The 26,519-nt window shown below is 60.8% G+C and overlaps 3 protein-coding genes and 2 long non-coding RNA genes across 11 annotated transcripts in view; 3 read left to right on the top strand and 2 right to left on the bottom strand.

The window, feature by feature from the left end:
* SLC25A44 (solute carrier family 25 member 44) overlaps positions 1-18,848 on the top strand; it is a 32,425-nt gene extending 13,577 nt beyond the window's left edge. The window contains exons 1-5 of one of the 2 annotated variants that reach the window (XM_058702309.1): positions 1,277-1,473; positions 15,348-15,453; positions 16,080-16,180; positions 17,068-17,263; positions 18,389-18,848. In XM_058702309.1, the coding sequence (XP_058558292.1) occupies positions 1,313-1,473; positions 15,348-15,453; positions 16,080-16,180; positions 17,068-17,263; positions 18,389-18,442 (618 nt within the window). In that variant the 5' untranslated portion in view covers positions 1,277-1,312 and the 3' untranslated portion in view covers positions 18,443-18,848. Of the gene's footprint in view, positions 1-1,276; positions 1,474-15,347; positions 15,454-16,079; positions 16,181-17,067; positions 17,264-18,388 lie in introns of those variants that run through there. The other variant, XM_058702307.1, reaches the window with a different exon arrangement.
* On the top strand, positions 11,109-14,896 carry LOC131496570 (uncharacterized). Its single transcript, XR_009254553.1, has 3 exons — positions 11,109-11,994; positions 12,037-13,836; positions 14,788-14,896. It is a non-coding gene; the product is annotated as an uncharacterized LOC131496570 (long non-coding RNA).
* Positions 14,489-18,389, bottom strand: LOC131496569 (uncharacterized). Its single transcript, XR_009254552.1, has 2 exons — positions 17,570-18,389; positions 14,489-16,719 (listed from the first exon to the last, which is right to left on the bottom strand). It is a non-coding gene; the product is annotated as an uncharacterized LOC131496569 (long non-coding RNA).
* Positions 18,849-20,215: 1,367 nt separating the features above from the next.
* On the top strand, positions 20,216-21,122 carry BGLAP (bone gamma-carboxyglutamate protein). The gene is made up of 4 exons (XM_058702316.1): positions 20,216-20,352; positions 20,512-20,550; positions 20,647-20,716; positions 20,856-21,122. The coding sequence occupies exons 1-4, from the start codon at positions 20,283-20,285 to the stop codon at positions 20,983-20,985; spliced, it is 309 nt and encodes a 102-aa protein (XP_058558299.1). The 5' UTR covers positions 20,216-20,282; the 3' UTR covers positions 20,986-21,122.
* Positions 21,123-21,148: 26 nt separating this feature from the next.
* Positions 21,149-25,855, bottom strand: PAQR6 (progestin and adipoQ receptor family member 6). Of its 6 annotated transcripts, none has more exons than XM_058702312.1 (8): positions 25,624-25,726; positions 24,366-24,441; positions 23,812-23,939; positions 23,531-23,736; positions 23,176-23,302; positions 22,709-22,805; positions 22,479-22,629; positions 21,219-22,175 (listed from the first exon to the last, which is right to left on the bottom strand). In XM_058702312.1, exons 2-8 carry the CDS (start codon positions 24,414-24,416, stop codon positions 21,901-21,903), a joined length of 1,035 nt encoding a protein of 344 aa, XP_058558295.1. In that variant the 5' UTR covers positions 24,417-24,441; positions 25,624-25,726; the 3' UTR covers positions 21,219-21,900. The 6 variants fall into 6 exon arrangements, with proteins under 6 accessions (XP_058558293.1, XP_058558295.1, XP_058558294.1 ...); XM_058702311.1 differs by lacking the exon at positions 25,624-25,726 and adding an exon at positions 25,036-25,157; XM_058702314.1 differs by lacking the exon at positions 24,366-24,441 and having other exon boundaries at positions 25,624-25,725.
* Between the last annotated feature and the right edge of the window lie 664 nt (positions 25,856-26,519).

Raw genomic sequence — 26,519 nt, 5'->3', positions numbered from 1 at the left:
TGGCTCTCCCGAGGGGTGCCTGGGGGAGAGTAAGGAGCAGGTCAGGAAGTCCCCCGATACCAGGACCACTGCGTTTACCAGCCCGATACTGCCGAGACTCTGTTGAGGCTCTTCAGGGGCGGACAGCGAGTCCTCCTCCCCCGCACCTGTGTGGTGGGCAGACAGGTGCAGCCCCCAAGCGAGGAGAAGGCAGGGCAGACCCTACCCTGCCCTTGTACTTGAGACGGCTGGCGGGATGACCCTGCACACGTCTTTTGGGTCCCGCCCCTGGGAAAGGCCCTGGTGCCCTTCTGAAAGGTGCTAGCTCCCTGAAGCCTCGCTGCTTCTCACGGCTGCCCTACGTTGTCGCCCAGGTCAGAGCCCGGAGGCCCCGTTCCTACGTGCACCGCCACCAGCGCCCATCCGTCTCTTACCCCCCAGGGTTATTTCCCCTTTCACCTCTCTCCACTTTTGTTTGTCCTTCTTTCCCTTTGTCGGGAGTCTCCCAGTTTCTATCCACAGACGGTCACCCCAAGGGTCCTCAGATGACCCTCAACCTCCCTGCACCGCAGTCACCCATTTATCCCCCAAGGATCACCAACGTAATGGAGGCCGGGGACCCCTCGTCTCTTTGAGCCCATCCTAGTGAGGCCCTTGTGGCTCAGCTCAGCGCCCCACCTTCTCCCCAGTGGCCCGTCTGCGGGCGGCCCTGCCCCCCTGCCCCCTTCCCGCCCTCGGATCTGCCCGCCGGTCTCCCGCACACACACGCACAACTGGCCTTCACTCACGCAAACACAACACACACACACTGACATTCACACGCACGGTCTCATACACACCGACATATGCGCGCGCGCGCGTTGTGAAAGGACGCGCATCTGGTGGAAGGGACCTCGGCCGTGACCTTCCCATCGAAGAGCCCAGGGGCCGTGGCCGGCCGGCCGCACGCGCTGGTCCCCGGCGGGCTGGTCGGCAGCCCGAGGTGGAAGGGGCGGGAACGCGCGCGCAGTGGGCCCAAGATACAGACATTAAGATCGGACACTCCCTGTTGCACTGTACAAGGTCTCTGAACCGTAATTAAAAGTTTTTGTCGAGCCCCTCAGCCTCGCCTTGCGACTCTGCGGCCCGCCCGCCCAGCCAGGATCCGGGTGCGAGGCGCGCCCCTTCCCAGCTCCGCACCGCCCTCGGGCTCCCGCGGGTGCGCGCCCCAGCGCGGCTCGGCGACGGACGCCCGCCGCTTCCAATCGGGAGCGCCCGGGGCCGGGGCCGGCCAATAGCCGGCCCCGGGGGGCGGGCCGGCCGAGCCAGTTTGGTTTCGCGCGGCGACTTCAACATGGCCGAAGCGCGCAGCAGCGACGCAGGCGGCGGCTGTGAGGGAGAGGGGCCTGAGGGGCCGCCCCGGGAATCCGTGCCCCCCGGCACCACCGTGCCCAGGGTGAAGCTCCTCGACACTCTGGTGGATACCTTCCTCCAGAAGCTGGTCGCCGCCGGGAGGTAAGGCGGAGGGAGCCCGACGGCCGACCGGCCGACCGGGGAGGGCTCGTGCGGGCCGGCCGCGTCTCGACCCCGCGAGACCCCGAGGGCGCGGCGGCGGCGGCCTGTTCACGTGGCCTGGCGTCGCCCGTTGGCAGTCGCGTGATCGCGCAGCCGCCTTGGGGCGGGACCGCGCGGTGGTCCGGGCCGGAGGTGCCGGTGGCGGGGTTGGGGTGGGGGGGGGGTCCCGGGCGCGCTCAAACCGGCCCGGTGGGGGCGCCCTTCTCGCGCGGTCCCGTGGGCGGCCGGATGCGGAAATAAGGGGGGCGCGGGAGTGCGGAGCTGTCACTGCGGGAGGGGCGCTGCCTTCCTCCCCGGGTGGTGCCCCCCCGCCCACCTCGCTCGGTGTCCTGGGCGGACAGGGCTGAGGCTGGCGGGTGTTCGGGGGGGGGGGGGGGCGGGGGTTGCCCGCGCTCGGATCCCTGCAAGACCCCCGTCCTCGCCCCGTCCCCTGGCGCCGCGCCTTGGCCCTGCCCTTGAGATCGCCCCTCAGTTCACCGGTTCACTCAGCGAACGCTCGGGTGCCCGCCGTGTGCCGGGAACGGTGGCAGGAGCTGGGGAGGCGGCAGAGCAGACGAGGGCCTGGCTCGGGGCCTGCACCCCTTGAGGGGAAACAAAATAATCACTGGGCTTGAGGAGGTACTGAACAGGTGATGTGACAGAGGGCGGCGTGGGGAAAGGGAGCCCGCTCTGACCAGGTGACGCTGAGCAGAAACTGGAAGAATGAGAAGGAACCAGCTCTTGAAGAGCTAGGGGGAAAGCTCCTTGGCAGAGGAGACAGCTTGTGCAAAGGCCCTGAGGTGGCCAGGGCCTTCTAGGAGCTGGCAGAGGGCTTCTAGGAGGGCAAGTGAGGGCCTGTTCATGCCAGATGTAGTTTATGGAGTAATGAATTTGATAAAGTGATTTGTGGTTAAAAAAAATGTAATGTTTATTTTTGAGAGAGAGCACGAGTGGGGGAGGGGCAGAGAGAGAGGGAGACACAATCCGAGGCAGAGGCTCCAGGCTCTGCGCTGTCAGCACAGAGCCGGTCACGGGGCTTGAAGCCACCAGCAGCAAGATCATGACCTGAGTCAAAGTCAGATGTTTCACCGACTGAGCCACCCAGGCGCCCCCAATTTGTAATTATTTTTATGGGCCCGTCATGACACGCCACCACGAAATGTCCAGGCAGGGTTCCTCCCTTGTTTGCTTAGATACCCCCCAGCCCCCCAGCTCATTCTTGTCTTCCCCTCCCCTCTCCATAGGCCCCGCTTCCTCCATTTATTCGTGTACAGATGCATACTGAGCATCGACAGTGTCCCAGGCTCTGTTCTCGGAGCTGGAGATAGGCGATCGAGACAGAAAGGTCCCTGCTCTCATGGAGTAGGCAGGCATTCTAGTGCCAGAAAGAAAAATAAATCAGGCTAAAGGAAGAGAGCAGTGGGATGGGGGTGGGGGGCCTGGGTTCGCGTGAGTGCACGGAAGCGACTTTTGAGTCTGTTTGTATCCTTGTAAAGTCCGTTGTTTTGTCCGTGCACGTTCGAAGTTCCCGTGCGTGGTGTTGAGCTACATCTGTCTTTTTTCACCCAATATCTATCTATCTATCTATCTATCTATCTATCTATCTATCTATCTATCTTTCTATCTTTTTCTTTCTTCCTTCCTTCCTTCCTTCCTTCCTTCCTTCCTTCCTTCCTTCCTTCCTTCCTTCCTTCCTTCCTTCCTTCCTTCCTTCCTTCCTTCCTTCCTTCCTTCCTTCCTTTTCTTTCTTTTTTTTCTTTCTTTTCTTCCCCTAGCCCTGTTCTGGGAGGGCGTATGGTTCGGGTCTTCTCTTGCCGCCTTTCGTTCCGCGATGTGCATCACGCACTTACCCGGGCCCGTCGCGGACACCTGCTTGCCTCCAGGTCCCTCCTCCACGGGTCAGGCCACGGCCGATGCCCTTGTGCTAGCGCTAGCTAGCAGCTCTGGCGGGCAGGTAATGGAGAGGGGTCCCTGGATTCCGAGGTTCACACCTGCCCATGTTCTGTCAGACTGCCTTCCAGAAAAGCTGTCCCGTTGCCTACATCCTCAGCGGCGCCGAGCGTCCTCCATCGTAATACCCGCCGTTCTGAAGGTGTCAAAGGGGCATCTCGCCATCGTGGTTTGCACACCCCTGCTCCCTCACAGCTGCAGACGTCTCCTCGTATCCTCCTGAGGCCTTTGGCTTCTCTTGTGAACAGCCTGCTCACTTCCTCCAGCTTTTTTTTTTTTCTCAGACTCGTTTTCCTTATTTATGCATTTGTTTACTTTTTTTAAGTTAATTTATTTTGAGAGAGAGGTCACGGGAAGGGCAGAGAGAGAGGGGCAGAGAATCTCAAGCAGGCTCCACACACCGGCAGAGCCTGACGCGGGGCTCAAACTCACAAACCATGAGATCCCGACCCGAGCCAGAATCGAGAGCCGGACGCTTAAGTGACACCCAGGCGCCCCTCGAGGGTGATTTTTTTTGAGACTCCAACTCACGTCAAGTCTTTAAGAAGCGTCCAGTATCTTGACTGAGGTGGTAAGTAGGTCTACAAGGTTACACGTGTGATAAAGTTACAGAGATGTCCACACACACAAAGGTACCCTAACTGTTGAGGTCTGAATGAGCCAGTGTGGGGTTGTGGTTTGATATTGTGCTATAGTTGTGCAAGATGTCACATTGTGGAAGGTCCATTTCTTTGCAACTTCTTACAAATCTCTAACTATTTCAAAATAATGAGTTCAAAAAAAGCTTATCTGCAAAGGATAGGACAGTGTTCAGTGGAAACTAATTGAAAACCACCTAAAACATCCAACATTTGAAGAATGGTGGTCGCTCAAGTATAATGACGAATAAAGTACTCTGCTGCTTTAAAATTCCATTTTGAATAATACTGAATCATGGGAAAATTATCACATTGTAATGGTAAATTTTAAAATCAGGTTATGGGAGGAAGCATCCATATCCCACATTGAATATACTTTTTATCTAATTGTATTAAAATTGCAGTTGACTAGGGGCACCTGGCTGGCTCAGTCAGTCGAGTGTGTGACTCTTGATCTCGGGGTTGTAGGTTCAAGCCCAATGTTAGGTTTAGAATTTGCTTATAAGAATAAGATCTTAAATAAATAGGGGCACCTGGGTGGCTCAGTCGGTTGAGTGTTCAACTCTTTTTTTAAAAAATTTTTTTTTCAACGTTTTTTATTTATTTTTGGGACAGAGAGAGACAGAGCATGAACGGGGGAGGGGCAGAGAGAGAGGGAGACACAGAATCGGAAACAGGCTCCAGGCTCCGAGCCATCAGCCCAGAGCCTGACGCGGGGCTCGAACTCACGGACCGCGAGATTGTGACCTGGCTGAAGTCGGACGCTTAACCGACTGCGCCACCCAGGCGCCCCGAGTGTTCAACTCTTGATCTCAGCTCGGGTCATGATCTCCTGGTTTTTCAGAGCGAGCCCCGCATCAGGCTCTGCACTGACAGTGTGGACCCTGCTTGGGATTCTCTCTCCTCTCTCTCTACCCCTTCCCCACTCTCTCTCAAAATGAATAAATAAACATTTAGGGGCGCCTGGGTGGTTGAGTTGGTTAAGAGGCCAACTTTGGCTCAGGTCATGATCTGGTGGTTCAGGAGGTGAAGCGCCCAGGGGGGCTCTGGGCTGACAGCTCGGAGCCTGGAGCCTGCTTGGAATTCTGTGTCTCCCTCTCTCTCTGCCCCTGCCCCACTCACGCTCTCTCTTTCGGTCTCTCTCTCTCAAAAATAAAAATAAACATTAAAAATTTTTTTTAAAATAAGCATTAAAAAAATTGCAGTTGAGTAGTTGACATGTTACATTTTATAGTCATTGAAAAATAACAATTACAATATTAGCTTATCTGAACTTTTCGTTTTTCAACGTTTTTTTAATTTTTTTTTTTTATTTTTGGGACAGAGAGAGACATAGCATGAACGGGGGAGGGGCAGAGAGAGAGGGAGACACAGAATCGGAAACAGGCTCCAGGCTCCGAGCCATCAGCCCAGAGCCTGACGCGGGGCTCGAACTCACGGACCGCGAGATCGTGACCTGGCTGAAGTCGGACGCTTAACCGACTGCGCCACCCAGGCGCCCCTGAACTTTTCGTTTTGAAGCCACTCCATTTTTTTAATTAAAAAAACTTTTGAGTTTTTCTTTATTTTGATCGAGAGGGTGTGAGGGGTTGGGGAGGGGCAGACAGAGAGAGAGAGAATCCCAAACAAGCTCCTCACTGCCAGCCTCCAAGGAGCCCAGGCTGGGCCCCGGCCAGTTCTGGTGCCTTCTCAGGGCAGCTGTTGTAAATCTCCATGACGTCCCTCAGGCCCTTCCCCTGCGCCCCCCCTCCCGCCCCAGCCCCTCGCAGGGAGAATGACCCCTGGCACCCGGTTTGTAGAGACAGTTGAGGTCAGCAGAAGGAGTTGCTCTGACTGTGGATCTGGCTGAGAGAGACCTGGTTGCGCGTCCCCCCAGCCCCACCAGCAGCGTCCCTCCCTTTACACCCACGGCTGCAGCTGCAGATCCACCTTCCAGGCTCTAGTCCCACCTCCAGGTTTGTCTCCCTCGGAAGCACTTTGCCGCCACTCCCTGGAAACTGTTCCTTTCAAGGTCATGTGTAATTCTTTGTCGGTAAGTCCTGTGGCTATTTTCTCATCCTGATCCTCCTTGCTCTCCTTGTAGTAGTTGACCCCGTTAACCACTTCCCTGTCCTTGACATTGGTCCCTTGGTTTCCACACCAGGCTCTGCCCCTTCCTGGGCTCCTCTTCCTCTCCTTGACCTTAGATGTGAGCATTGGACTTTCCTCCTGTCACCTCTGCGTCCCGTCTGATGTCCAGATGCTTCAGTGTCCACTGCTCCTTACGTTCGCTCCCAAGACCCCGCACGCTCTGGTCCTTGCCTGCCTCTTGTCACCCCCTCACCCATAATCAGACCTCCTCCTTTCCTGTGAGGTCAGGGCATTTGCATTTGACATAGGCTCCCCAGGGATGGTTTCCTCCATTTCTTCCCAGACCTTCTCTAAAGCCTTCTTTCTCCCCGGTTATTCTTGGTCACAACACCTGATGTTATTTCTTCACAGCACTTACCCCAGGACACAGCTCCAGGGTCTGTCTTCCCCACATTAAATGTAAGGTCCTGAGCACAGGTTCTGGTCTATTCCACTGGCCACTCTCCACTCGTTGCTTATCACGGTGCCTGGCCCATGGGAGACGCTCAGTAGGTGCTTTTGGAATGCACGAGGATTCCCAAGCTGCATCTCTCTGCCAAGCTCCAGACCTCTGTCTCCACAGTCTACACTGGAGATGGCCCCTTGGTGTCCACACAGCCATCAAGCTCAGCATGGTGGAGACAGGATGGCTGCTCCCTAACTGGGTTGAAGATACTACTGTGTGCCCATTGTCTGGGCCAGAGGTTTGAGGGTCCTCACCCGTCCCTTGTCCCCGTCAGCCACAGCCCCATGGGCTCGCACCGCCCTCCCCAGTCTCCTCATTTTCCACCTGTGTACCAGTGCTTAGCTTCAGGGCCACCTGCCTAGACTGATGTGGCAGCCTCCACCCTGGCCCTCCAGCCTCAGTCCTGTCCCTCCCTTACTGCTCAGACTGGAGGTCCTTCTGCTTCAAAGGGTTAATTGGTGGGGCGCCTGAGTGGCTCAGTCAGTTAAGTGTAGGACTTCAGCTCAGGTCATGATCTCGCAGTCAGTGAGTTCAAGTCCCGCATCGGGCTCTGTGCTGACAGCTCAGAGCCTGGAGCCTGCTTCGGATTCTGTGTCTCCCTCTTTTTCCTCCCCTCCCCAGCTCACGGTCTCTCTCAAAAAAAATAAACATTAAACAAACAAACAAAAAAGGTTATTTGGCTCAGGGCTGCTTCCAGAATCAAACATAAGCTCCTTAGCTCAGCACACAAGGCCGTGCACCCCTCGGCCCCTCCCTGTGTCTCCAGCGCAGTCAGGGCAGCACGTGCACTCTTGCGGGCACACGTGCACAGGAGCTCCTCTGCCTCGACCTGCTCTCCCCCGCCGCTTCGCCTAGCCAGGACCTCCATCCCTCTGTGTGCTTAAATAGAAACTTGCAGCTGCTTTCCACACAGAAAGGGCTAGACAAAGGTCACGTATGCAAATACTTGACCCTCTCCCAAGCCGTTAAGTTAAAAGTCCTCATTCTCAAAGACCAAGTACTTCTCCCGGGACAGGAGTCTCTACATAGTGCAAGCTAGTTTATTCACATGTCGGGTATCCAAAAGGATATTTTAAACCCTAGATTGATTTTCCCTACAACTCAGTGTATTTTTCATGTACGTATTAGCTTGACAAAGAGGCAAGTTACATGATGCACCCCAGAATGCCTGGAAGGTTATGGGCCTCACTGGGCCATCGGATTAGACGGACCCCCTGCCACTGTCTTCCTTTCCTTGGGCCGGCCATGGCAAAGACCCCACCTCTCCTGTCTTGGGCATCAGAACACAGAAACACGGCTCTGTTGGAGCTTACCATTTGTGACCTGTGCCTTGTCAAAAAGGAAGGGTTCTCTTCTGTCCTCACAGGTTCCTGGACCTGCTGAGAACCACCCTTCTCCTGTTTAGCTAAAGCAGGCAGATGAGGCCGTTCCCCTTCCGTGCACTGAGAGGGGCCACCGGCTAGAGGCAGTGGGGGACCCGGGGGAAGACCGGTTGGCCCCATTTGGCAGAAAGCGGGGTCTGCTGCAGGTGCCATGCCACGGGCGGTGTCCGTCGGGGGTCCAAAGTGGTTGAGTGCTGGCTGGCCCAGTGGTGTGCTATGCCTGTCGGGTCTGTGGATCCTGACTTCTGCAGAGCTGACCGCCTGCCCCTGGGCGGGAGCCGGCCCCAGTGTTGTTCTTAGGAACCGGCTCCTGGAGGGAAAGAGTGTGATTTAACAGATCAAGCGTTCCCACAAAATAAATGCCTCCCGACTATCCCCCCCTCTTTGTGCACATGCCGTGCTGCTGGCAGTGACTTGTCCCTGAAGCACGTGTGACTCTGACTGCGGCTTCAGCCCATGCTCTTCCCACAGCCCTCTGTCCCCCCTGTGTCTTGTCATCACCCCGCCGTGCCCCGCAGCAGCCTGCGGGAGCTGCCTACAGCGCAGACTGCATCCCGCTTAAACCCTTTTCTGGCTCCTGTGTCTGCCCTTCCCTGCCTTCCCCACCGGCTGTGGGCCCGAGGCACCTGATCCCGATCCGGGTGGCCCCAGCAGGTCCCAGCCGTGCAAGCTTGGGCCAGCTCCCTCATCTGAAAACTGGGGATGGTGAGAGCAGAACCTGCCCCAGAGCGTTATCGAGGCGGTTAGAGTGGCTGCGTGTGAGTGCTCGGCCCACGCCCAGCAAATGTCGCCCGGTGCTACTTTGTTGCGCATCCTCTTCAGCTGTGCTGCCTGGGTCTTCGACTCCTGCCTCCCTCTTAGGCTTCAAATGCTGCTTCCTCCAGGGAATCTTCCCTGAGCTCCCTGCAAGCCACCCCTTCCCCCCACCCGCCGGCTACCCCAGCCTCATTTTCTTGGGATTGATCTGTCTTTTAAACAGTGTCCCCTCTGAGGGCGGGGACCACGCTGGGGCACGTTTGGGTCTGTACCATGGCTGGGCCTGGCACGTGCTCAGTGCTTGGTGTTTGTCGAATGAATGAACGAATACAGCAGTCCCCTTATCCAGAGTTGCGTTCCGCAGTGTCAGTTACTCATTGTCAGCCACGGTCCCGAAGCAGAGGTTCCTCCCTCTGACATCTGCTCACTGTCAGGAGTAGAGAGCAGCTTGTCACATGCCTCCATCCTTCACCTCCTTCACCTGTCACGTGGGCATTTCATCACTGGACCTCATCAACAGGAGGAAAGTGAATATAGTACAGTCACATATTCAGAGAGAGACCTCCTAGTGACCCCGACACCACCATTGACAGCGTCCTCTCTCCTCAGGGAGGCATGCACCTGCTCCCTGAGGCTCTGGGTGGCTGAGATCCTTGACAAGTGATGTGTGAGCCTGGTGTGTCATAGGACTCCCCCCACCTCCATCTGGTGACCAAAGTCCTGGCCACAGTAGTAGGTCATAATCTCTCCACCCACGCCTTACCGCTCAGGTCGCCCTCACCAATGGGAACACCCTCCCCCATGCCCCAGATGCTGCTCCTGGCTTTATCACGGTCCATGCAGTCCTTGGGTGGCATCCGATGAGTAGTTCCAGACCCCAGCCATCCCAGCTCCATCCAGGAGACCCCAATAAATCCCTCTCTGCCCCACCAAAATAATAATAATAATAATAATAATAATAATAATAATAATAAATAATAATAATAATAATAATAAGGTATTCAGAGAGAGAGAAAGACTACATTCATGTAACTTTTATTACAGTATGCTGTTATAGGGATGTTATATAGAACAATTATTTTTGTGCTGGTGTTCATCTCTTATGGTGCCTAATTTATAAGTTAAACTTTATCACAGGTATGTATGTATGCATAGGAGGAGAACATAGTGTATGTAGGGTTCAGTACCCTCTGCAGCCTCGGGAATCCACTGGGGGCCTTGGAACATGTCCCCCTGTGGATAAGGGGGACTACTGTAGAGTTACCTTGATGGACATTTTTATCTGCATGCAAATATTTATCAGATCAGAAGTCTTTTTTTTTTTTTTTTTAATGTTTATTTATTTTTGAGACAGAGAGAGACAGAGCATGAATGGGGAGGGGCAGAGAGAGAGGGAGACACAGAATCGGAAACAGGCTCCAGGCTCTGAGCCATCAGCCCAGAGCCTGACGCGGGGCTCGAACTCACAGACCGCGAGATCATGACCTGGCTGAAGTCGGACGCTCAACCGACTGAGCCACCCAGGCGCCCCAGATCAGAAGTCTTTTTCAGGGACACCTGGGTGACTTGGTGGGTTGAGCATCTGGCTCTTGATTTCAACTCAGGTCATGATCTCAGGGTCATGGGATGGAACCCCAGGTTGGGCTCCCCACTGAGTGTGGATTCTGCTTAAGATTCTCTCTCTCTCTCTCTCTCTCTCTCTCTCTCTCTCTCTCTCTCTCTGTCTCGCCCCCCCTTCCCACCCCTCTCCCTCTCTCCCTCTGTGCATGCTCTGTCTAAAATAAACAAGTAAAAATCATATTGGAAAAAAAAGTCTTTTTCAGAAAAAGTATCCCAATTTCAGATTCTCACTATTAAGCTTCTAGCAGTTGCCAAAGAATCCAAGTAATAAAAAGTTAGGTTAGCCCAAGGGGCCTAAAAACCTAAAGACCTAATTAAAATTAGGATTTTTTTTTTTTTTAAGATTTTTTTACAGTCATCTTTACACCCAAGGTGGGCCTCGAACTCACCTGGAGATGAAGGGTCGAGATGAAGCATGCTCCCCCGACTGAGCCAGCGGCAGCCTTAAGATTAATTTTTACAGGATAATTTTCTGCCGCAGTTATCACCAATCATGGACCGGTGCTGTCACCAGGAAGCTTTTCTCGGGTGGCAGCCCGGGGACCAAGGACAGGGCGGTGCAGAAGCACGCAGAGAAGCACCTGGGCGAGGGGGTGGGCACTCCCTCCGTATCGCGCGCTCCGGAGGGCGGGGGTGGGGGGGGGGCGGGGCTGGGACAGAGCGCCCTCTGCTGGCCACTCCGCGAACAGGCGCTGGCGGGCAGGTTAACACACCACGGAGGGCTGGACGCTGGGCTTAAATATTTTGCAGTCAATTGTTTTTAAAAGTTAAACTTATGTGATAACTCAATCTGCAGTGAGTTTTTAGTGCAGTAAGTGCAATGCTTTTTCCGTGAAGCATTTCAAAACCAGTGAAGGTGCCTCAGATGTTGCAGAGTAAGAATTTAAGAGAGAGGGGTGCCCAGCCGGCTCAGTCAGTGGAACGAGCAACTGTTGGTCTCGGGTTGTAAGGTCAAGACCCACGTTGGGCATAGAGATTACTTAAAAATTAACTTAAGGGCACCTGGGTGGCTCAGTCGGCTAAGTGTCTGACTTCGGCTCAGGTCATGATCTCACGGTTTGTGGGTTTGAGCCCCGCGTTGGGCTCTGTGCCGACAGCTCAGAGCCTGGATCCTGCTTCGGATTCTGCGTCTCCTTCTCTCTCTGCCCCTCCCCCACTTGTGCTCTGTCTCTCTCTATCAAAAATAAATAAATGGAAAAAAAAGCTTAAAAAAATTTTTTTAAGTATAAGAGAAAAAATAGATTAAAACCAGTTAATATAGTCATGTTTGTTTTGAAGAAGAAACTTCCATTGATAACAAAAGTAACCCTTTGGGAGGGCACAGTTTAGCCTTTTCTCTGTAGTGGGGCCAGTGTGTTGTTCTGCCACAGGGTTGCCACCAGGATGCATTTGCCAAGCGCCTGCCTTCTGTGGGGGAGGAGACGTCTTGACTCGGGAAGCCAACTTACTGTTGGACACTTCTGAGGGGGAAGTGGGGGCCGTTCTTTTGAAATTAATAGTAACAACTGTGGCTAGGGGTGCCCGGGTGGCTCAGTCGATTGAGCATCCGACTTCGGCTCAGGTCGGTGCTCGCTTCGGCAGCACATATACGACTTCGGCTCAGGTCATGATCTCGTGGTTCGTGAGTTCGAGCCCCGCGTCGGGCTCTGTGCTGACAGCTCAGAACCTGGAGCCTGTTTTGGATTCTGTGTCTCCCTCTCTTTCTGCCCCTCCCCTGCTCGTGCGCACCCTCTCTCTTTCTCTCAAAAATAAATAAACTTTTTTTTTTTAATTAAAAAAATAATAACTGTGGCTAACATGGAGCTTTTCAATGTGCTAGGCGCGGTACATATAGTTATTATTCCCATTTGAGAGAGGCAGCAACTGAGGCTTATAAAGGTGAAGAACTTGTCAGAGATCACTCATCAGATGAGTGGTAGAGGCAGGATTTGGACCCAGACAAAAGGACAGGCCGGGAGTCCTCAGAACCAGTGTGCAGTGCCCAGCCCATAGCTGGGTGGCCCCTTGTGTCCCCTTGGAAGGCCAAGGCCGGGAGACCACTCCAGCAGAGGGCAAAGGGGGGCTTGGCAGAGAGGCCACCGGGGAAGCTCACGAGGGAGTACTCCTCCGCCCAAGTAGCCCGGGCCCAGTAGCCTGGGGTCCAGGGTGGAGAGATGGCTGGGAGCGGTGGGGCAGGCCTCCCCTCAGCCCCAGCCCCTGGTCTGCAGGGTGGTCACAGCTCTGGACAGCCTGGAGATCCCAGTGATGTTGCAGATGGCGTCCCCACCCACAGGGATATTAGTTTACCTGACAAGACAAAACTTGACTTTGCGGTAGGGGGCCACATGGAAATGCATCACTTTTCCTGCTTCTCCCTGAGAGTATTTTTCCCAGAAATTCACAAGGGCATTCACACCATTCCCAGGCCCGCACCTGCTCTCAAGAAAAGAGCTCCTGGCGGCGGGGAGGGGTTGGATGAAGGGGGACACAGGCCCGAGGGTCCGGCTGGAGGACGAGGGAGTACCCCAAGGTGTACCACGTGGTGCCCACGGTTCACGCTGCTCTGTGGGGAGGGGGTCGGAGCGTCCTCAGCACGAGGGGAAAACTTTGTGTCTCTACCAGACGATGATGGATGTTTAGTGCACTTCTGGCGGCCATCGTTTCACTGCACACGTGAGCCAGGCCCTTCGTGCCGCGGCCTTCAACTTCTACAGTCAAGCTGGAAAAATACAAAGCAAGGATCCCTGTCCTCCTGTCCCCTGACGCTGGCCTCCAGTGTGGCCGCCTGCGCTCCGTGTCCAGGGATGTGTGCGAATGTGCTTTGCTCTCGCTGAGCTCTGAGCCCAGCGGGGCCTCGGGAAAGCCTCCCCGGCGGCACTGGAGGCTCCCCCAGGAGAGGGGGTCTGGCTCAGCTCAGACCCTCTGCCGTCCAGCGGGCTGCTGGCAGGAGGAGCAGGATCTCCAGTGTCCAGGCCGCGCCCGTTTCAAGCCACAATTACCCGGTTCAGTTCCAGCACGACAGCTTGGCCAGGCGTCCTGCGTCCCTCCACGTCCCTCATGAGCCACAGACTGCGTGGCGAGGGGGGCCGGCAGCACCACAGGATGCCCAGGGCTCCGCCGAGGGCAAAGGGTGCCGGTCGTCCATTCCTTGCCCCCAGCTGCACCAGTGTCCGATGTGTACCCTCCAGCAGGGAGAGACTGTCCCTCCTGCAGAGGGGCCGGGCGGCAGAGGCTTGCAGCCGGCCCTCCGAAAACAAAGCCCCGGCTGACTGTGTTTGCCAGCTTCCGAGGCGTAAATACTCACTAGAGCTGCGGAAAGATGGGTGGTTGGGCACCGGCACAGAGTGCTTCCACGGGGACGCCGCCAACAGCCTCGCGCAAGGAAAATGTGCTGGAAGGATTAGGAAGCCGTGTGTTTTGAATAGTTAGTACCTTGTTTTTAACATAACTTACTGCCAGATTATATAATTCAGTGTTCCGTGCTGGCTGTGTCTCCTGAAGATGTAACGGCTGTCCCTCGCAAGCCTCTGTGTGCTCTCCCTTGTCACCTGTTTCACAGCCCCTGTTCAGGGGCAGGAATGGGGGGGTGGGGCGGCCGAGGGCCAGCAGTGAGTCCCAGTGGCGGGGGCGGGGGCGGGCTGCGCACGGGCTTCCAGGGACCCGATCCCAGCCTGGCCACACAGCTGAGGAACATCCGGACCCACAGCCGAGCACAGACGTGGGCTTCTGTGTGGTTGAGCGCTCGCTGCCTTGGACACTTCCAGCAGGTCATTTGAACGCTGCTTCATCAGACAGGCTGTCACTGAACCCCCACCCCACCCGCCCCCAGCTTAATGGCGATCCCCGTGACACTCTGAAGCCCGTGGCCCTTTTCCTTCTAAGTGCCCTCCACAGTGGTCATCACCACGTTCTCATGAGTGTCTGCGATTGCTGCCATCTCCCTGCCAGAAGCTCCAGGAGGGCCGTGTGGCCTCCCTCCCGCCCAGTGGCCAGTAGCCCGTGGGTGGCCAGCATGGACATAGGCAGAAGGGGAAGGGCCTGAGGGGGAAGGTAGAGAGAGACAAGCAAGCAAGGAGTGGGGAGAGAAAAGGCAAGAGACTTCTTTAACTTACTGGCATGTCTTTGTGCAAGACGGCCAGCCATCAGAAGTGTCCCGGGTACCCCGGTCTTTCCAGCTATAAGGGCTGTAGCAGCGAGATGCTCTCGGCCGCCGCTGCCGGAGACCTGATTAGAAATGGCTGGAACAACAAGAGGCATCCATCACTTCACTAGCGAGCAGCCCCGAGAGGCGCGGCCTCTAGCTTGGCGTCTTCGGCAGCTTGACGATGTCCTCAGAGACCCCAGTTCTTTCCCTCCTTCCGTTCTGCCTCCTTAGGGTATAAACTCTGCCCTCAGGCCAGAGACCCCTGCGGTGGCCGGGAGCCGGACGCATCATCTGGATACGGTCACGTCCTCCAGAAAGGGCATCAGTTCCTTCCTCTGTGGCTCCTTTGAGGAGGCAGGAAAACTCTCCCAGAGGCCACATGTCCTGTCCTAATCCAGCCCAGCAAGGGGCCTGGAGCGACCAGAGTTTCTCCGGGACCCCTACCCACACCAGCAGCAGTGTCACCTGGGAGCTGGTTGGAAACCGGGGAGGCGGCTGGCGCTGAGCCTTAGCGAGCCCTCCACCCCGGTGGTTTGAGTGGCTGGACCATCGTGACCCACCCTTGAGGGTAACCCCTGGGCTCCCCTGCGGCTCTGCGGAGAGGCAGTGAGTGGTCAGGTGGGGCTGAGCCGTCTGCAGTGACCGGAGGTGCAGGCGAGACGCTTTGCACCCACCGCCTTTAACCAGCGCGGTGAGGCTGACCTGGCCCAGAGCCCTGCCGTGGGAGGCGGGGGGGGTGGGGCGGGGGGGCGCCCCGGCAGCTGCTGAGGGCTGGCTCTCCTTCCCACCAGCTACCAGAGATTCACCGACTGTTACAAGCGCCTCTCCCAGCTGCAGCCTGAGATGACGCAACGAGTCTACGACAAGTTTATCACCCAGTTGCAGACGTCTGTCCGGGTGAGTGGCAGGGAGCCCGGCAGGCAGTGCTGGTTCGGGTCCTGCAGGCAGGGGCCGTACGCTCAGCCCCTGCCGGTCCCCAGTGGTCAGGCCACGGTGGCCGCCGTCCCTTCCTTCCCAAGGACGGGCACCTCGACACCCCTGCTCTTGTCCTCCTGCATCATGACTGTCCGCTGGGTGGTCTCGTCTTCGTACCTCCGGCACCTGGTGCAGGGCCTGGCACGGACAGGGCACTTAACAAAGCGTTGAATTCAGTGGAACCGCATACGACAGGGAGCCCAAGAGAGGCCGCTGCATTCAGGTCTTTCAGTGACCGTGATCCCTCTTGAGGGCTCTGTCTCCCTGCCGGCACGCGCCAGGGGGGCCCGGAAGCACCCAGACGCATCTGTGCCACCGGCACGGGGTGCTCTGGGCCTGGGGCTGCGGCACCCAGGGTGATGGGCAGGCTCTTTTCAGATGTTTTCCATCTTACACTTTCTGTTCTTCGTTACTAAAGTCCCCTGGAGAGAAGAGGGCGTGTGGGTACAAAGGCACAGAACAGGAATTCGCCAGAATGTTACTGAGTCCTGTACTTTCACTGTGGGCTTGTGTGGTGTCCTTACAGCCCTTTGCTGCTCTCTCTTCAGGAGGAAATCTCCGAAATCAAAGCAGAGGGGAACCTGGAAGCCATCTTGAATGCCTTGGACAAGATCGTGGAAGACCGCAAGGACCAGGAGGAGCCGGCCTGGTGAGAAGGTGGTCCGCGAGGCTCACGCGGGAAGAGGCCGCCCCCCAGCATCCCGACGGGGCTTCCGCCAAGAGCTCACACACCTGAGACTCGGGGCGCAGCCACCCGTGTGGTGCCCTCCGGGAAGGGGAGCCCCAATGCAGGCGCGGGCGGGCTGACGAAAGCCTTCCTGGGGGGACTCGTTTCGGGACCCCTCTGGCCCGCGGGGCACATAGCCGGCGGGAGGCGGAAGGGCAGATTGGCGATCTTCCGGCCGGCTGGCCCCGGGCATCCGGGTTTTATTCGCTCGTCCACTTAAATGTTTAGGGAGTACCCACCACACGCCCCGAGATCAGCAGTGAACTGGACCCAAGAGACCTGCCCCTGGGGCCGCATTCCCGGGGTGTCCCGCGCAAGGTGGAGGCGCCCTTAGCTCCTGCCTCCTCCCGCCCTCCCCGCCTGAACAGCACGTTAGGCCAGAGCGACAAAACACCTTTCTTGTGCTTTCCAATTTTTTTATGCTTTGTGACCGGAATACTTAAGAGAATGACGTTATAGAACTGAAAAAGACATTTTTGAGGAACTTGCAGTGTCTTTCACCCGGCTGCTCATCAGACCCGCCCCCCCCCTCCCCCCCCCCCCCGACTTGGGGTCTTCAGAGGCCTCGCCCCCCACTCTTGCCTCCAGGCCTGTCTTCCTCAACTTCCTCTGTTACCCAACCCTTGCTGGGGCCTTTCCTGTCATCCTGCCCCAGCCCATGCCACCCTCCAGCCCCGTGTCTGGGGAGTGGGCGCACGTGGTTCTGGGGACAGAGGCGGCCGTGGGGCCGGGTGTCGGGGTGGGGGGCGTGGCGTGCCGGGGAAAGGGTCACCACTCGCCCCATCCCCGTGCCCCCTGTGGCCTCGCAGGCGCCCGAGCGGGAACCCGGAGGCGGACCTGCGCAGTGCCCTGGTGCCCTACTTCCGGCAGCAGCGGGACGCCTTGCAGCGGCACGTGCGCAAACAGGAGGCGGAGAACAGGCGGCTGGCGGAGGCCGTGGTGGCCGGGCGCCAGCAGGTGCAGGAGCTCCAGCGGAGGGGCCAGGCCCGGCAGCAGGCCTGGCAGGTGAGTGCCCGGCCCTACCCTCGGGCACAGGCTCCCGGCCCAGGGGGCCACGACCTCGTGTTAGTCGGGGTGACATGGGGTTCCCCACACAACTGCTCCCCAGTAGCTTTAAAACATGTACCTCAGGATGACGTCTAGAGCCTTCGGCACACATAAAACATGCTCTGTGCAACAACTGTGTTCTCTGAGGGTGAAGGGAATCTTTGAGAGTGGCCCACGTCCCCTGGGGCTAAGCGGGTGAGTGGGTGACCTGGCTGAGGATCCAGGGAGCGGGCACGGCCGTAGAGACAACATGGGTTTTCTTACCGGCTCGAGAGGTGGCTCTGGTCAAGGGTTGCCAGCAGGGCTTGAGCGGTGGCCACACCGTTGGGCTCCTTCCGCTGTCCAGGTGTCCACCTTGTGTCCTCTCTCCCACCCGATGGCTCCCCTCCTGGGGCGGGCCTTCCTGCGGCGGAGGGCAGCGGGTCCCCAGATCCCTGGCTGCCAAGACCCTGAGCCCTGGAGGGCCCGTAGCAGGACGAAGGCCAGAAGCTGGCCTTTTCCCTCTTGACATCACCCCCTCTTTGGCTCCGGGGTCCCTGGGGAAGCAGGCCCCAGCGTGCTCGTGACCAGGGCCCACAGCCTGGCACTGTGTAGGGGCACTTTGGGGCCACCCTGCTGAGTCCTCAGGCAAGGTGCTGCCCCACCATCCCCCTCTGTCACCACGAGGCCGCCAGTCACTCTTCTCTCTGGGCCCTGCTCATAACCCACCTCACCCGGTGCCGCTGCGGGCCCGAGGCGTGTGTGAAGCTGGTCCCTGCCTGAGCTCAGCCTGGGCCCAGCCACTAGCACAGTCAGGTCAAGAAAGTTCCTCCACTAGAAATCACTGATGGAGGTCAAAGGATCACAGGGACACTTTGGGGACCCTTATTCAAGATGGGCGCTGCTCTGGGGAGGCCCAGCGTCAGTGGCCATGGCGCCCAGCCTGCCGTGAACACCTGCTGAATAGGGGGGCCCCTGCTGGGCCTGTGACATGAGCCAAGACCCCCTCTGTGTTGTCCTGGGGGACATAGGCCCGGAGTCCAGCACAGTGGAGGCAGAGGGTTTGGATTTTCTCATCTGTCTGTTCCCTCCTACCGCTGCCAGGCCCTGCACAGAGAACAGAAGGAGCTGGTGGCTGTGCTGGGGGAGCCGGAGTGAGGAGGCGACGGCCGGACCAGGAGCAGAGGGCCGTCGAGGTCGAGGGCCTGGCCTCCGAGAACCACTGGCATGGTGCCCAGTCCCTGAGTGGGGATGGAATTAGCTGGAGGATGAGGCTTGTCTGTCCTCCTTTGGGGGCTCCCCCCCAACACACACACACACACACACACACACACTTCAGATTCTTCCCTGTTTTCTTGTAACTAGGACGGTTGGGCAGCTCCAATCCCAGGAGTCGTTCCCTGCCTGCTCCTGAGCCCCTCCCCTCCCCCCGCCCCGCCCCGCCCCCCGCTCGGGGAGTCTGTGTTCATTCTCCACTGATTGCCCCCTTGCTGGCCAGCCTGAGGACCCGTGCCATGTTCTCCCCACATCCGTAAATAAACTTCCTGCACTTCCTACACTGTAATCTGTGAGGATGCTTCCTCTGCGGGGCCTCTCCCAGACCAAGACCCCTTTTGGCTCTCAGAGCCCTGGCTGGGGTGGGGGTGGGGGGAGGCCGTACCTGACCATCAGGTGCAGGAGGGCAGCGAAGACCTTGTCACAGAAGGCTGGACCCCTGGGTTCCACCCCTCTTTGCTGTCTGGGTTCATTGTGAGAAAGGCTCTGTGCCGCCCCCACCTCCCCCCGGGGGTGTGCACATGGTGAGCATGTGCGCCAGCGGGTGGGCCCTCCAAGTAGCTGGTGCTCTGCCCCCTTCCCTGGCCAGGGCTCAGCCAGGCATCAGGAGGGGCTCGGCCACGGGTGGGATGGGTGCTTCCTCTGGCCAGCGGTGAGGGGACGGGTACAAGGCAGGGCCCCAGAGAGGGCCTCACCCCAGAGAGGCCAGGTGCAGTCTGTCTGGGAGCACTGGGAACACTCGGACATCAGGGTGGCCCTTGCTGGCCACCTGCTGCCCTGAATTAAGCTCAGTGGAGCCGCAGCATCCAAACACGGGGCAGTGGGGTGGGCGGGGAGTGCCTGGTCAGGTCCCCACCTGCGGTGGGCCGGGCGTGAGAACACCCTCCCTCCTCTCCAGGCTGGGCCGAGCAGAACTTGGCTCCCAGGTGTGCCGGGATGGGCCTTTTCAGGCTGGATGTCTGCCTCTTGGGAGACAGGTCCCCACAGTTGCTAACACTGGGGAGGCTGTACGGCCAGGCAGAGGGGCCCTCTCCCTGCTCCTCACTGGCTCTGCCTCCCCATGTGCCAGAGGCGCAGGGGAGAGGGTCCCCACCGCCCCAGACAGAAGAGCTGTCCTGCTCTCACTCCCGGCCCACCTCTCTTGGCTTTGGGTTCCGGTCCCGACACACGAGGCCTGAGCAGAGCCGAGCAGCTCCCACACCAGGCCTCCCCCTGGTGTCTGGCCGGGGCAGGGTGCCTCCGGGTGAACGAGGGCATCGCTGCCTTGGGCCCCTCCCTCCCTGGGGTTTGGCTCCTGCCCACAGGCCGTCAGTGGAAATCACAGTCTTAGAGCGACAGTCCAGCTCTACTTGAGTCTATTTTAGACCTCGAGCCCCCCTTTCTCCCCTCCTGCCCCTCCTACTCCACCCAGCTGGTGCTCAAACTGAGGCTGGGGGACTTGAGGTGACCCCCGTGGGGAGGGGCCCAGCCTGTCCAGAGGCTGGAGGCCCACACCCTCCTCCATCACTTCCAGGGGCCTGGCCAGGCAGCTCAGCTCCAACCACAACATCCTTTGGGGTTTGGCCTACAGAGCCGGGGCGGATGACCCCCAAATAGCCCTGGCAGATTCCCCCTGACCCACCCTCGCCTCCAGGGCGCAGCCCAGGGTATAAAATGGTGCTGGCGGGAGAGGCAGGCCAGCTGAAGTCCAGCAGCAGCCCGGGCGGCCACTGACAGCCACGCCATGAGGCCCCTGACGATCCTCGCCCTGTTGGCCCTGGCTGTGCTCTGCCTCTGCCCAGCTGGCCCGGCAGGTGAGTGCCCCCACCTCTGCCCCCGCCTCCCCTCCCGCCGCCCTCCCGCCCTCCCGGTCTAACCACCTCCTGCAGGCTCAGTCCCAGTGCAGGGAGAGGAGGGGAGGCCCGGGGGGGGGGGGGGGTGAGCAGGGGTGAACTGGGCCCTCTCCTTTGCAGATGCAAAGCCCAGCCGTGCAGAGGCAGGCCGAGGCGCAGGTATGTGGCAGGGCCTGCTGGGGGGCCGTGCCTGCGGGGCTGCCCACTGTGCCCCCAGACCCAGAGCCATCTGACCTCTGCCTTTCTGTTCCACAGCCTTCGTGTCCAAGCAGGAGGGCAGTGAGGTGGTGAGGAGGCTCCGGCGCTACCTGGCCCCTGGGCTGGGGTGAGTGCTGGGCCGTGGCCGTGGCCGTGGATCCGGGCTGGGGTGGGGGGCGAAGGCCAGGACCCGGGTCTGCCAGGGCCGTGGGCGGAGGGGGTGGGCATGTTTCTTGGAGGCTGATGCCACTCTCTTGGGCCGTCAGTGCCCCAGCCCCCTACCCGGACCCCCTGGAGCCCAAGAGGGAAATATGTGAGCTCAACCCCGACTGTGACGAGCTGGCTGACCACATCGGCTTCCAGGACGCTTACAGGAGCTTCTACGGCACGGTCTAGAGCAGGCGCCCCCCCACCTCCTCCGTCTGCCGCTCCCCACCCAGGACCCCTCCCCTCCCGGCGCCCTGACCTCCCTGCCCGGCACGTGTGGGGCCCCCAGCATCCCCGCTGCTCCAAAATAAACTCCAGAAGAGGAATCGGTGGGGCTGCGAGTCTCTGTCCGCCCGTGGACGTCCGTGGCTTCCGTGGCGTGGGAGTGGAGGGAGGGGAGGGAAGGGAAGGTGCGGGCGGGGACGGGAGTAGAGGGGCGGTATGAGCTCTTTGGTCCCAGAAAGTGCTTCCCAAAGTCCGCTGTTGACTTATTTATTTGTACTGTACTCGCCTCATCTGGAAGCGTCGAAAGCAGCTTCCTAAAAGTCTTATTAGGATTCCCCCCTGGAGCCCAGCACCCCTCCCCCCACAAGCCCCTGCACCAGCCACGACGCCCAAATTTAGACCCAAGGTCCTGGACACCTTGAGCACACGGCTGTGACCAGCACCGACAGACCACATCCCTGTGGGCAAACAGCCCGTTTGGGAGGCGAGGGCGCCAGCGGGCCTCGGCGCAACAAGCACGCGAGGCAGGCCTAGGTTAGTCGTGTTAGTGACCCCCCCTGGGCTCAGCAGAGACTCGCAGGCAGGAAGGGACCAGGTGTCGGGGCCCAGCGCCTCCCCCTCCCAGCCTCCAGCCGGGGCGCTACGGCCCCGGACGCTTGCACTGCCCTTCTCAGACCCTCGGCACTTGCCCCAGCCCCCTGAGAGCACCGTCACTGACCCCTCCTGCTCATGGCCAGCACCCCCTGCCCCCTGCCCTCCTCTCCTGTGCCCCCTCCCCTCAGTCACTCTTGGCCCCAGGCTCCGATGTGCCCCTTCTGGGCTCCTCCCCGGCATGGGGAGGGGAGGGGGGCCTGGCCTCTGCCTTTCCCCAGGGCAGGCTCATTGCTGTTTGGCCTTCGTTCCCCCCTCCGGCGGGCCACCCTGCAGCAGGGGGCACGTGCTGGGGGCCCGAAATAGGGAGGTCGTGAAGGCGGCAATGATGAGCAGGTTCCCGGCCACCGCCAGGCCCAGCGTGGCCAGCGTGCCCACCAGGCCCAAGGGGGGCTCCTGCGCGGCTAGCCAGGCGCGGCGAGACCCCATGTCAGCCAGCACCGCCTCCAGCTGGAAGTGGGTGCCCAGCACCGCGCAGATGTGGAACAGCTGGTGGCTGTGGCCTGCGGGGAGGGTGCAGCAGGTCAGGGCACACGGCCCATTCCCGGGGCGGCCCGGACTCACCCTGGGACCCGTCACCTCGTCCTCCGGGCCTGCTGCTCCCCCAAAGTGGGAATATGAAAACCTTCACGAAGCAGTGAACGAGCTGGTCTGCACGAGGCCCCTCGTGTCCTTGCTACCGGGGTCACCTGAGGGGGAGGGGAGCGCCGGGACCAGGGCCCCTTCCAGGAGCACTCCTCCGTCCCTCGCCCCTCGGTTCGATCCCTCGGTCCCCGCGCCCCTCCCGGGGCGGCCGCCCCTCTCACCGATGTAGTCGAAGCGCCCGGGGGCCAGCCGCTCGGGCAGGTGCGAGGCGAAAAGGAAGCCGGTGAGCAGCGCGCAGAGCAGGTGGTAGGTGTGGCTGGAGCTCAGCGCCTCCCGCCCGCAGCTGTGGCCCCGGTCCCAGCACAGGCCAAGCTGGCAAAGGGAGAGCGGAGCTGGTGGGGACGGCCTTTGGGAGGGGCTCCGGGGAGGTCCGAGCCCCAGGCCCGCTTACCCGGTAGAAGAGAGGCAGGTTGTCGAACAGGAAGGGGTAGGCGAAGGCGGCCGTGCGGAGGATCTTACTGAGCCGCGGGCTTTCCAGCTCGGGGAACCTGGGGGGCGGGAGGGAGAGGCGGTCGCCATCCTTTCTCCGGGCGGGGGCGGGGGTGGCGGTCACAGAGGGACAGGATGGAATGTCAGTGCTGTTAGGGCACGTGACCCCTCTGGAACCGGCCACACCTGTGGGGGGGGGGGTGGGGGGGACGGACGCCTGCCTCCTCTGGCGGGGTAGCGAGAATTCGAGGGGGCGGCGCTGGCGAGGGGTGCGCCCCGCCCCCCTCCGTGGCATCCTCAGCAAGCACAGGCTCTGTTACTCACGTCGGCCACCCCGAGGCGCGGGTACCCCGTCGCTCGCCCCCGGTGTGTTCGGGGTGCCCTGTCCCGTCCCTCCGCCTTCCCCTTCCGCACCGGCCGAGAACCCACCGGGAGTAGCAGGAGAGGCCTGTGCACAGGAAGGAATTGAGCGCGGCGGCGGGCACAAAGAGCTGGTGCAGGCGGCCGTGCAGCCAGGAGGCCGGCATGGAGTAGGCGGCGTAGGGGAAGGCGCAGCCTGGGGAGGAGGGGGGGGGGGGGGGAGGGGGGGGGGGGGGGGGGGGGGGGGGGGGGGGGGGGGGGGGGGGGGGGGGGGGGGGGGGGGGGGGGGGGGGGGGGGGGGGGGGGGGGGGGGGGGGGGGGGGGGGCGGGGCAGCTGCTGAGGCCCGAAGGGGGGGGCCCCCCCCCGCCGCGCCCGGGAGCGCCGCCCCCGCCCCCGGAGCGACCCCGGCCCCGCGGGGCTCACCCAGGCTGTAGAGGCTGAGCGCGCCGTAGTCCAGGAAGTAGCAGATGTGGCGCGCGCGCGGCGACATGGAGCTGAAGGTGTGCGCGCAGCACGACGCGAAGGGGTACAGGCAGGCGGGCAGCAGGAAGACGAGCAGCGGCCGGTGGTAGGGCTCCGCGCGGAAGCCCGGGCCCCCCGCCAGCGCCAGCAGGCGCCACAGGAAGTACCTGCGGGGCAGGTGCTCAGGCCGCCGCCCGGCCCGCCGGCCCGCCCGCCCCGCACCCCCTCGGGCCACCCCTCACCAGGTGGGCAGGAAATGAGTCCAGATGTTGACCGTCTCGTTGGTCATCTGGAAGGAGCTGAGGACACAGTCCCGGGCGGAGCTGCTGGGGCGGCGGTACCCAGACATGATGCCGTCTTCCCAGAACACCTGTGCGGCGGCGGGTGGGACAGAGGGGCGTCATTGTGTCCGACCCTTTCTCTCGCCGAGAGCTCTCGGAAGCAGCGTTCAAGAGAATGGGCTGGAGGTCGCAAAGGCCTCAAAGCCAAACCGACCGTCCCCCATCTCACCACGGGCCGATACCCAGAAAGCAGATGAGAAACAGTAGAGCCGGTGGAGGGGACCAGATAGGAGGGGGCGGGAGGGGGGGCGGCACAGACTGGGCGCCCTGAGGAAGGAGGGGATTCTGGAGGGAGGAGCGTCCTGGGCTCCGGGAGGGGTTGCCAGCCAGGTCCTCAGCAGCGGGACGGCAGGGACGAGCCGGCCAGCAGGAAGGACTTCCCCAGCGGCTCAAAGAGTAGAGCCTCTGCCCCAGTCGGCACTGGGGAGGGGGAGTCGACGGGTCAAGCCCCTCACCCGAGGGACCTGGTGGATGCGAAGGAGTTGGGGCAGCTTGAGACTGAGCATGGTGACCCGGCACCTTCACGCTGACCTGGAGACAAAGTGCGGGTTGAGGGGGATCAGGTCTCCGCATCCGCAGGCCCCTCTCACCCAGATCCAGGCCGGGCCTGGTCACCGGGCCCCGGGGTGGGCTGTGGGCACCTACGCGCGTGCGGGTGGGAGCTGGCCACTGAGCTGCTTCCCGCGGGCCGGGGAGGGGGGGCGGCCCCGCTTCCCCGACTCTGCATCCCAGCCGGGAGCACTCGGTTCCCCAGAGGGGCTGCTCAGCCTCAGCCCAGGACAGAGCGAGCGCAGGATCCTCCCCATTTGGAAGGCTGCCTCGGTGAGTGGCCCCAGACCCTGGATCTAGGCCCCCAGCCCCCAGTTTTTTTGTCCCCGGAGAACCCGGATTCGTGGAGGTCAGCGCAGGGAGGGCCCCGGCACCCCCGTGCCACCACCAGAAAGCCCCTCGGCCCGCAGAGCCTGGCTGAACAGAGGAAACTCCGCGCTGGCGGAGAAGGTTCCTGGAGAGGCCAGATGGCCGCGGGAGGGGCGAGGAACCGGGATGCCTGGCTCTCTTCTGAACACTACGCTCGTACCCCGGGGTCCCCGACCCTCCTGAGCCCCGTACCCCTCGGCTCCAGACCTGCGCGCCGCCTCCGGGTGGCCGCGGCTCTGCCGCCCCGCCGGCCTCTCCCAGGCACATTCCTTGGCACCAGTGGAGGGGCTGGGCCAGCCGGGCGGGTGGAGTCGCCCCGGGGGAGAGAGAGTAAGACCCTCCCTCCCCAGGCCCCAACTTCCCTGCAACAATACGGCCCAGCCCCGCCCGTCTTCCTGCCGCCAGCCGGGCCCCCGCCCCCCCCCCCCCCCCAGCCTCCACTGCTGCCCGGCCCTCTGCCCCTGAGCCGGGTGCCTGGTCTCCGATCCCTGTGCCCTGGCCGAGCTTTTAGGTGAGGCCCCCGAGGGCACCCCCGCGCCCCCAGGAGTGGGATGGGGGTGGTGTGGCCTATCCTGCACGCCGCCCACCTCCCCACCTCCCCCGGGGGGACGGGTGGCAGCGAACACGGAACACGCCGGGGCCTATGTCCCCTGAGTCCCTTTCCCCCTTTGCGGGAGGGCCTAGGGTCTCTGGAGTAGTTTGTACCGGAGGCGTGGAGACAGAGGAGGGGCGGGAGCAGTCGCCTTAGCTCCGGTCCCCAGAACGGGTGTCACAGCCTCAGGGGAGCGTCCTTACCCAGAGCTCGGGGGGAGGGGGCGCTCCCAAGCCTGTGGGTCCACGGGCCCAGGGCCGCTCCGGCAGAGTCCCAGGCTCCGCCAGCCAGGCTGCCGCGAGGGAGAGTGGCAGGCGGGCCAGGCCTGGGCGGCGAGTGAAACAAAAGGGAGCCAGGGAACAATCCCAGCCTTGTCCAGCCCCCAGGGAGCAGCTCGGGGGGGGGGGGGGGGGGGCCCATTAGCAGGCAGCTCACTCGGCCTCCTGGACACAGCCAGCCCCTCCAGCTCGACCCAAGCCCACTGAGACCAAAGCGGCCACAACCGGCTGGAGCCCCAGCCGGGACCCCGCCAGGGCGACGCGATCTTCTCAGACCAGGCTACACCGGGTGCCAGGTCCTCCCAGGAGCGGGTGGCTCTGCCTGAGGCCAGGCACCGGAACCCCACTCCTGACTTGTGACTTCAGAGAGCACCTCTCAGCGGCCAGGGCCGGGCAGAGACTAGAGCAAAAGACTTTACGGAACGCTGGTTCAAGCACAAGGGAACTGCCCAGCACGTTCACTCCCCAGACACACGTTGAGGTGCCTGTCCCTGCAGAGGATCGGGGACTGAGGGCCCGGAGGCTGCTCTCCAGGCTCACCCCCACGTCCCCCTTGAGGAAGAGCATGTGTCTGACTTAGAAGGGCCAGCAGGAGCAGCGAATTGCCCCAGGCGGGGGGGGGGGGGGGGGGCTCACTGGTTTTCACACAGCCAGCACCCCAGCAAAGGCGCCAGCTCAGCTCACGGGGCCAACGAACTGGACGACGTCCTTCACAAGAGCATCTCCGGAGCTTTCTCCTGAGTTGCCGGCATCTTGAAAAGCCACTTCAGCAAGAAACCTCCAACATCCCAATACAACCGTGCAGAACAGGGGTGCCTGGG

Source organism: Neofelis nebulosa, chromosome 15 (assembly GCF_028018385.1).
Source record: "Neofelis nebulosa isolate mNeoNeb1 chromosome 15, mNeoNeb1.pri, whole genome shotgun sequence".
Lineage (NCBI taxonomy): Eukaryota > Metazoa > Chordata > Mammalia > Carnivora > Felidae > Neofelis > Neofelis nebulosa.
The sequence above is the reverse complement of the archived record's forward strand: the minus strand, read 5'-3'. Positions and strand labels throughout refer to the sequence as shown.